We start from the raw sequence: 10,070 nt of genomic DNA on the forward strand, positions 1-10,070 counted from the left end.
TAGCTCATTTAATACTTGTAAGAACCCTGTGCCGTGGGGTAGGAGCTGCTGTCATCCTGGTTGTGTGCTGAGGAAGTGGGACCGGGAGGGGTGGGGCTAAGAGACTTGAAGGTGTGGCTGGGCCTCACCCTGTCTGCGCCCTGCAGTTCTCTCTGTGCCTGGTGAGCACTCGCACCCCTTGCTCTTTGTCCTTTGCGGCCTTGTGAGTCCAAGCCAGCCACGTGCAGGGCGATCTCTGGGTTATTAAGAGCAATCATCCAGCGATCCGGGCAGTGGGTTCTTCACAGGCTTCTTGGTTTATATAGTACCCAGTACTTGTCACAGGCTGACCTGACAACTGCTGTGTGCATCCCTGCTGTTGTGTTATGAGCTGTGTATGAAGTGCCACACATGGGTGGGGGATTCTCCCGAGGGCCAGTTGTGAAGTTGGCGCGACACCCTTCCACGTATATTCGAGAAGTCTGATGCTCTCCAGTGGCTGCCAGGTCTTCTGGCCTTGCCTCTCCGCCTACATTCCCTTAAACTGATGACTCCTGTCTGTCCCCCATGTTGATGCCTGTCCTTAGACTGAACTCCCTCCACATGGCAGTTAGGCTGGGAGCCACATCTCCTCAGTTGTTCATTTTTGGCTCTGAGACTTCGGTCTTCAACCCCTGGCAGTTTATTTCTAAGCTGCCAGATTATTTACCGTCCTCAACATCTTCTCCCTCCTTGTTTATCCCTCCTTGTTTACTGACCAGAGCACCTCCACGCTTTGCTCTGCATCCTCTCGTGCGGTGGCCCCCATATCTGAGAGGGGGAGGTGTGGGGTAGTTGATGGTCATGTTCAGAACCCTGAGGGTGGGTGGGCTTGTGTAGCTGGAAAACAAAGCTCTCCCCATACCAAGAAGCATTGCTCCGATTTCGTTTTTTCCAAATACAGTCTTCTTCTCTTTACCCACTATGAAGGAAAGAAATGTTAAAATTGTGGAATTGAAGGATGTATCTCTTTATTCCCAAAGAGAAGCACGGAAGCACCTTCCTTGTTTCTGGAGGGCAAAGCCGAAGAGCTTGATCTGTACTCTGTGCTTGTCGACTGATACAATGATCTTACTCTCAGCAGCACTTAGGCACTAGTTTCTTTTGAATTGCAAATAATTAGTTTAATATGATATGATTTTGTAATCTAAGAACAAACCCAACAGCAAATCAAACGTCTCACAGCAGCTGGTGCCTGGGAGTTCTGGTTTGGGTTCCAGGAGGAGAGGCAGCAGACAGCTGGTGGGGAGGGCTCTGTGCTGGCACTGGCAGGGAGGACGAGGCAGTGGGCCGGCCTGGCTGCCACAGTGGCTCTCTGTGGGGAAGGCTCAAGAAACCGCACAGCCAGAAGGAAGGGAGGCTGGATGTGGAGGCTGCTAATGCCAAAGAAGCTTGGGTTGCTGGCTTCCTTCTGCTGTGGTTAATCAGTGCTTGCCTTGGGGACTTCTGCTTCCAGTTCCATAGGCATCCAGAGGCTTGCAGTTGTACCAGTGGCCAGTGTGCTGCACCTGTGAGAGTCCCATATTATCCATCTGTGTGGTTAACCCTCTTTTCTTCCGTGTCTTTTAGGCTCTGAATGCTCTTGAATCCTTGACATCAAGTAAGCAGTATGTTGAATACCAGGATCAGATATCACAAGCTGCACAATTTATAAAGCATCCTGGCCATTGCCTCCAAGATGGGAAAAGCTTCCTGGCTCTCCTTGTTAACTGTCTCTATCCAGAAGTGCATTATTTGGACAACATACGATAGTAACACCGAGTCTCTCAAAAAACCCCGTTGCCGTTTATGTTTACATTTAACTTTGCTGTTGCACAAGTAACTTTGCTCAGTGTCACTGCAGAACTGTGGCCATTGATTTAGTTGACTGAGATGCACGTCGGGAGGCACTAGATAATTCTGTTGTGCATGAGCACGCGCGTGCGCGCGTGTGTGCGTGTGTTTCTTAGTTCTTGACACTTCCCAGGGCCTTTGTAGTTTTTATGTTCACCCCACGGGAGAAACTGAGTCCCACTTGGGCACAGAGCCATTCAGCTGCTGGATCCCCAGTCACCTTGCGGGACTCCCCGCGGGGCTCTGTTGTATGTCTCCATTTCTGTCTGTTTTATGTAAATCCCAAGACTGCTGTGTCAGATCTAACTGCTTTGGGAATCATGTAGAGCCCTCACTTTTGAACCTCATTTGTGTTCTTTCAAAGTAAAACAAGCTTTGAAAATGTCTGCATTTCTCAAATGTGGGGAAATACACCAGCTTAAAAGTATTATTTCTCTCAAAATGGAGATAAGAATCCTGAATTAACGTGAGGCATTGTCCAAAATGTGGCCACTTGGCCCTTGATTGTAGTGGACAGCAGAGATGGAGACAAATCCATTTGCTTCCGGCTGTGGTCCTCAAGAAGGAGGCGTCTGTGTAAACCGAGGGGGCACACAGGTGGCGTGTGATGAGCAGTCTGTGTACAGACATGTTTCATTTGATCCCCGCAGTGGGAGTATGGTCACCATGGACGTAATCCCTGTCGGGCCTACACCAGCCCCTTCCTGCCTTCACACCGCTTCCTCAGCCCCTATAAACGTTACAGTTTTCACCTCTCGATAGGCACCGGGTTTGAAATCTGAAGGCCTTGCTCTCTAGAGAGAGAGTCTGAGAACTTGATGCTCTGTATTCTGCTTGTTTCTTCATTCCACATTTAAGCTCAAATGAAGTTAGACGCTTGTCCGTGGAAACTTGACTTTTCTAGTAGCCATGTGCCTTCTGTTGTTGTTAACCATTCACTCACTACCAGAGCCTGTCTGCTGCCTTGTTCTGTGGACAGGTTCTTGCTCTTGTCATTTCTACCCCCAGCACGAGCAGTTTGACTTCTGCCTTCCTAATTCTCTTGGCTGGAAATTGATTTTGTTGGTTCAGCTTGCAAATATGTCTTCTGTTAATGGGTTACTTATAACCCAAGGGTATTCACCTAATATTGTCTGAACTGAGATCCCTCAGCAGGGGGGATCGGGGTAAAGGTTAAGGGAATGATAACCTCTCTTCAGATCTCCTTGTGGAGCACTCCCGCCAGCATTTGGAAGTGTGCGGGAGCCTGTTCTCCATTTCGAACTTCTTTAGCTGCACAGAACACGCCTGTCCCACGGATCGAGATGATCCCTGTTCAGCCTCTAGGGTTGTAGGCCACGAGCATTCGTCTCATAGGGCACGTCACAGAGCTCTCCTTGGTTTTGCTTCTCTCCATTTTCAAAATCAGTCAGCCTCCCAGTGCTGTGTAAGAAAATGTTAGAAGCTGTAGGCAGTTCAGTGGCTGATTTTGCAACAAAGATTTCATGACAGGAAGTGTTTTGTGTGCTGTTTTCTGTGAGGAGGCTGTAATTATTGATATCCTAGAATGTGAAAATTTTGAGTGACAGTCTGTACATTTTAAAGAAAATTATGATTCATCTATTGATTTTCAAAGGTTTGTAATATTTATAATGTATTTGGTCTGTAAAAATTATAAAAAATAAAATCAGTCTTTGGTTGTAGCTGGCAAGAACATGAATGGTAGGGGTATTTCAGTTAAAGCTGATGCAGAATTTTATGCCTGATGTCCTCTGTTTTGATACTGGAACTTGATTATCAGAGCTGGTCAGTGAAACGCTTCCTCTCTAACTCCTTCGTGCCAACAGTGGAAGCCTCGCTCGCCACGTAGCCTCCTAGGCGCATCTCTAGGCTTTAAAGACGCTAAGATGGTTCAGAAGGTGACAACACTGCTGTCACTTTCTGGGGCAGAATAGAACAGCCTGCCCATTGGCTTTCAGGAATAATGAGCCTTTGCTGCCAAAGATAGTCGGCCTTCCGAGAGCACGGGGCCAGGTTTAGAGACCCTCACCCGTGGTGCCGCACGTGGCTGCCGCGATCAAGCCAGACAAAGGCCACCCCGCACCGAGCAGTGTTGGAGGCGAGCCAGCACCCCTTGGTGGCACCTGGCTCAGACAGGGATGTCTGGCAGCTTCCAGGTCGGTGACAGGCCCCTCCCCTGCGTCTGCCCACAGCACACGGAGCGCAGGTCCAAGAGGCACACTGGCTCCTGTGCCTGACCAGGGCAAGTGAACAGGGCAGAAAGCCGGAAGGCGCAGAGGCCGAGGAGGGGAGACTGCTGATGTGTCTGCTCAGCCTGATGGAGGAGCGAGGACCCACCCGGCGTGATTCCAGGGCTCCTGGGCACACAGAGAACATCGTGATCAGTTTGGGGCTCGGTCTCCTCTGCCCCCTGGGGTTGCCTGAGTCCTTCATTCTGAGATGGGGCAAGTCTCTCCTGAAAATGAAAACCCCCAAGTGGCCTCACTTCACCCTAACCTAGTACCAGCCCCTTTCTCCCTCAGTGACTAAAATCAGTGCATCCATGGGGCACAAGCTAGAGTGTTGAGTTCATGCCCTTTCTTCCTTTTGAGTGAAGGTGATACACAGTTTACTATTGGGTTTTTAATACTAAGGTTAATGATTTCCTCTGGAGCAGGAAGCAAATGCTGCAGAAACATTACTTTTAAAGTTTATCTGGTCCCACTTCTCACTCAGCAGGGACCCCCAACCCTGCCTTTCCAGTCTCCCCACTGCCTCTTCTCTGCTCAGTCCTGTGGCCAGTATTCCTGCCCCTGTGGACAAGCCCAGGTGGCCATTGGCTTTATGTTGTGCCAGAACTGGCCTGATGGCATTGATCACAGTTCGGCTGCAGCCAACCAGGCCGGGGCTCCTCTGCTACTCCCCCGACCGATCTTCTGGCATTTCCAGACCTCGTCACCCCCCTGACCCCACTGGTCCACCTCTTAGTCTTCACACTAAACGCTCAGTGCCTTCCCCCACGATGTCTGACAGGGCTGCTCTTTGGGGAAAGTGCCCAAGTTGGCCCATGTGACTCCAAAAGGGCTGTGTCCATGGATAGCAGGGCCAGGGGGCACAGACTTGAGGTGGCAGTCACCTGCAGGCACCAAGAGAGTATGCTTCCCTCCGTTGTGTGCCGTTGGCCTGATGTCTGCCCTGGGCTTTGTCACACCAGCGTGGGCCAAATAGTGAAGTTTACCCCCCAGGACACGTGGATGGCATCGGCTTCCAGTGCCTGTGCCCTGTGGTTCACACATTCAGTTAGTGGCGGATCCAAACTCCACACCTTGGTTTCACATTAGTTGCTGCCAAAGACCAGTCTCCTCGCTCGTCTGCATGATAAGCTAACAGTAAGGCGCTTTGCACGTATCTTTTAAAACTGTCTGCTCTTCAGTTTGGACCAACTTTATGGCTTATTTTGAAGTAGTAGCTGATTTTTTTTTCTGCTCCGTTAACTTTGTCTTAATAAACAAAACGAAGAGCATAATGTTGGAAACAAACCTGTTGCTTTTTTTTTTTTTTTTTTTTTTTAAAGAGTATCCTCATACTGATCTTCCATTTGAATCTGGGTTGAACTGGATAAAGTTTTGGTTTACAAGCCAGGCACCCTTATAGACCTTGTTCTGGTCCGTGGTGACCCCCACACATTATGAGTCATCAGGTGTCCTACGGAAGCTACAGGTGATGCATCTTCTGGTCTGGATAAGGTTCCTGATTTCTGATGATAATAACTTGAAAAAAATAAAACTGAACTACTGACCCTGTTTTGGGATAATGAAATCACTAAGGAATAAATGTTGTTAAAACTTTTATTTTTTAATATACAGATGTAATGTCTCTTACTGAACACTGAAGTCAGTTAGAATTTATTTTTCTTTCAGTGGCTAAAAATCACTTACATGGCAACAAGTACTTCCTGAGTGTGTTTAACTCTTTCCTTCCCACATGTCTAGTGTGGCCTTTAACAACCACATCTTATCTGGTCATTAAATGTGCAATATCCCCTTCTTGTTCATTGTTTAGCATTTTACCCACTTGTACAAAGATTGGGTTTTTATATAATGATGAGAAACGGAGAAATGCGAATGGGTTTAAGTAAAATTCTGCAAATAAACCAGAATTAAAATTTAATTTACGTGTGGTGGACATGTCTTGTTCTTGGCAGGTTGGTTGGAAAGTCTTTTCATCTAGAAATCACACTAAGAAAAATTTGGAATTAGAAGGCGTGCAAGGGATAGAATGTGTATTTTGTGACTTGTCACCACACCACACACAAAGTTAAATTCAAAGGGAATTTAACTCTTGGGAGTTTAAGAACAGGAGGCCACCTGGTGATCCCAGAGAGTTCAGGAGAGCCCTGAGAGTCTGGTGTGGTTGTGACCTTAGGAGGAGGAGGGACAGCAAGCTGCTTGAAGGCTCCACCCCCTGACTTCCTGGGTGGGGGTAGGGCACCTTAGAGGCCGAGCTGCCAGGGGAGGGCAGTATAACCTGAGCACTGAGTACCTGGGACCTCTTTGTTTCGTTTGCATTGACATTTGTAAGACACATCTTGAATGGGCCCAAGTATGGTGGGAGGGTCTGCATATTTGACTTGGGACTAACGGCAATTTGGAATTTCTGTGGGACAGGGCCCCTTCCTATTTATCTGGGTTTGGCTTCCTTTTCCAGATGGAGCCATAGGATTTAGAGATTGCGAAGTGGATTGGAGGCAAGTTGTGCCACCACCTAGTGTAGGAATCTGGTTTCCTGTCCCTAGACCAGTGGGCTTTCTTGCTGGGACACCCGTGCAGAAATGCAGTGGGGAGTGGTGTCTGTCAGTGTGGGGCAACTGAGGATTAGAGAGGCCTTCATCTCAGGGTGAAGGAGCCAGGACCTTCCTCTGAAAACCACTCTTCTGAACACAGCCCTCTTCCCTCTTGGTCTTCCTTTGCTAGCCAAACCCTGTTAGGAAACAACCCTACATTCCTGGTCTATTTGTCAGAGTGACCAACATGGTATCTCTCCTGGACACTGTATTTTAATACAGCCCAAATTGTGGCTTACACAGGATTTAATGTGGACCTTCAGTCTTCCTGGGCTGCAGTGCTCCCTGCCTTGTCCTTTGTTTGTTTGTTTGTTTGTTTTGAGGTATAGATGGTGTGAGTGGCAGAGAGGGAGAGAGAGAGGGAGAGAGAGTCAGTCCCAAGCAGCCTCCACGCTGTCAGTGTAGAGTCTGAACAGGGCTTGATCTCACAGTCCATGAGATCGTGACCTGAGCCAAAATCAGGAGTTGGATGTTTAACCAGCTGAGCCACCCAAGCACCCCCTGCCTGGTCCTTAACCTTCCTTAAGGCCCTCTGTCCACCTTCCCTTTCTCACTCTTCCCCTACTTCATCCCGTCCTCCTCCCCCTCCTCCTTTGATGGTGGTATGGAGGTGAGCGCCTGGGCTATCTTCCGCTCTGAGGACCCTTTGAGGTCACTTGCACATAGGCCTTGGGGATGACTGTGGAAGACAAAGGTCTGGGGGTCCAGACCCTGGGAAACCCAGAGTTCCAAGTACTTCTGTATCCTTATGTTGGCAGATCATGTGTTTCTCCCTTTAGTGCATAAAACATGACACACAGGAAGGGGCACAGGAGAGGAGGAAAAACGTACGTGGGAAAGCCTGGGAAAGAGGAGGCAGCAGAGGAGTCGCTCAACCGACTGAGCCACCCAGGCGCCCCTTCTTTCCCTATTTTAAATGGGGATAATTGCAGCTTTTCCTGTTCCTTGAGTTTACAGCAAGAACTCCCTGAGGCTACAGAGGTGAAGGTACTGAGGAAATGTTGAGGGGCTGTTATTGGGGGAGAGAGGGCTGGTGGCAGTGACCTAAGTGGCCAGGGCTGGAGGCAGGACAAAGCCGAGGACCCCCGACTTTTGGTCTCTAAGGTCCCACTGGCCTGAAGGCCCTGTGACCAGTGGGGCCCCCGGGGCCCCCGGCGCTCCTGTCCAGGCTGGCAAAGGGGTTGTATGTGAAAACTCAGCCCACTGTATGTCATTTCCATCCCCAGGCAGGGCCTACCTTCAGTGCAGATTGTCTCACGGACACTGTCTTCTCCTATAGATACATCTCGATGTAAAAGGTCATTAGCTCCTTGAGGGCAGGGGAAGTGTGTTGGGCTCTTGGCGCATCTGGACGGGCACGTCTTCCTCCTACTGCCTTCTCCAGGGACAGTAGGTGGGGGGCTGGCAGTGGAGGGCAGTCTTCGGGCTGTCAGTGGCCCTTCTGGGGACAAACGGGCTCATGTTCCCAGAGCCCTGAAGGGAAGGCTCTAGCTGTGCACCTGGGGCCACACCGCAGAGTCCTGTCTCGAAAACACTAAGTCTCCTGGGTCCCTTCTCTCCATGACAATGTGCTGACTGAACGCGTCGCCTGTGGCTCTAGTCCTTGCTTGCCACTGACAAAGCCTGAGTGCTCTGAGATGGTCGGGTTGGGGAGGATGGTCGCTCAGCTCCCCGCAGACCTCCCAGTGATAGCTCCAAGTGCCCGGGGTCTGGTGATGGTCAAGTGCAGGCGCTTCACCACCCTCCCCTCTGACCCTAGAGCAGCTGCTTTATCTGGACACTAATCGGGAGGCTGCCTGTGCTCTGAGCAGATCGGTAGAGGGAGTGCCAGAGGGACCCTCTGCTGTGTGTGTGCTGCCCACGGCCCACCGTGGGGTGTGACACCACTCCACCAGATGTGCATTCCTTTTAGGAATGCCACTTTTGCAGTTTGCGGGAAGCCCCCCCTTCAAACTGCACATACCACAGGAAGGAGCGCTGGGTGGTGAGCTCGCACCCTTGGAAGTCGGGCCCACCCAGAGGGAGCCTCAAACATTAGCTTGTTTAAGAATCACTTAGGGTCAGCTGGGGCCTGGGTAGAGACGACAAGGTAAAAAAGACATTTCGAGAACTGGGGAAATACGAATGTGGGCTAGAAGACGATATTATTAAATTATTGTTAATGTTTTCTCAAATGTGAAAATGGCACTGAAGTTATGGGGGAGAATGGTCTTGTTCTCTGGAGATGCAGCTGAGGCATTCAGAGGCCAAGTGCTGTAGTGTCTGCAGCTACTCCTGAATGGCTCTGTCACACACACACACACACACACACACACACACACACACACACGTGCACATTAGCAAATATGGCAAAATGGTAGTAACTGTGGATGTAGGTGGTGGGTACTTGGTGATCATTTTCCTTTTACAGCTGTGTGTGTGTGTGTGTGTGTGTGTGTGTGTGTGTGTGTGCATGCGCACACACATGATTGAAAATCATAATACAAAGTTAGGGGCAAAATCACATAAGCATCTGTTTAAAATTCCAGCACCCACCCACCCTCAGAGCTCACTTTTAGGAGGCCCAGGTAGCACTCAGAATGGGGACTTGAGCAAGCTCCCCAGGTGCTCCTGATGCAGGTGACCTTCAGAAACCACTGCAGAAACACGGCTCTGAGAGCCCAGGGTCTCGAGGCGGAAACCGCAGCTGCAGAGCATGGTGGGTGTGGAGCAGGTGCAACAGTCAGTGGGGAAGGGTGAATGCAGCATGCTGAGCATACAGGGAGTCAGCGCCATGCTTGGCCCCTTGGGGGCTCCACTCCCTTCTGCTTCTCAGCCCTGCTGGCACTTGCCGCTGCCACTGCTGTGTGGGAGCCCCCTCCTGCTGCCGCCCCAGCTCCTGCCGCCTGGCCTCCACCCCTCATACTCCAGCAACTTTGTCATGCTGTGTGCGACCACCTGGCCTTTGCCCAGACTGTCCTTTCCACTTAGAATCACCTTTGTTCTTCTGACTTCCATTCTCCCCCATTTACAGGGCTGGCACATACCATTTCCATGTCCCTTCTTCCAGAAAGCCACCCCAAGACTGGGTTACTCTTCCTTTCTGTGTGGTCCCATAGCACCTTCAGCATTCTGTTGCCCTTATGGGATTTCCCGCTAACTGGTCTGTTGTCACTAACCTGAGAAATCTTACTGTGGAGCTGTCGGGGCTGTTGCCCATGCTTTTGGCTTTCCTCTTTCCTGGAACAGTGTAGGGTTGGGCTGCCCAGCCCCTTGAGGGTGAGTGTGGTGTGTGGCTAGTTCTGGCCAGGAGTTATGATCTCAAGTGGGAGGCCCTTGAGAGCTCTCTTTTTATCTCCAACCCAACGATCCATGATAAGAGATGGCGGATCCTTGGGAGCCTGTGTCCCTAAATAAG

General features: G+C 50.2%; 1 protein-coding gene across 1 annotated transcript in view; it reads left to right on the forward strand.

The window, feature by feature from the left end:
* Positions 1 to 6,000, forward strand: part of EPG5 (ectopic P-granules autophagy protein 5 homolog) — a 113,047-nt gene extending 107,047 nt beyond the window's left edge. The window contains exon 44 of the mRNA XM_039228820.1: positions 1,588 to 6,000. Coding sequence (XP_039084751.1) covers positions 1,588 to 1,770 — 183 coding nt within the window. The 3' untranslated portion in view covers positions 1,771 to 6,000. The remainder of the gene's footprint in view (positions 1 to 1,587) is intronic.
* The last annotated feature ends 4,070 nt before the right edge of the window (positions 6,001 to 10,070 follow it).

This window comes from Hyaena hyaena, unplaced genomic scaffold (genome assembly GCF_003009895.1).
Source record: "Hyaena hyaena isolate Hyena2069 unplaced genomic scaffold, ASM300989v1 scaffold_33, whole genome shotgun sequence".
NCBI classification, from domain to species: domain Eukaryota; kingdom Metazoa; phylum Chordata; class Mammalia; order Carnivora; family Hyaenidae; genus Hyaena; species Hyaena hyaena.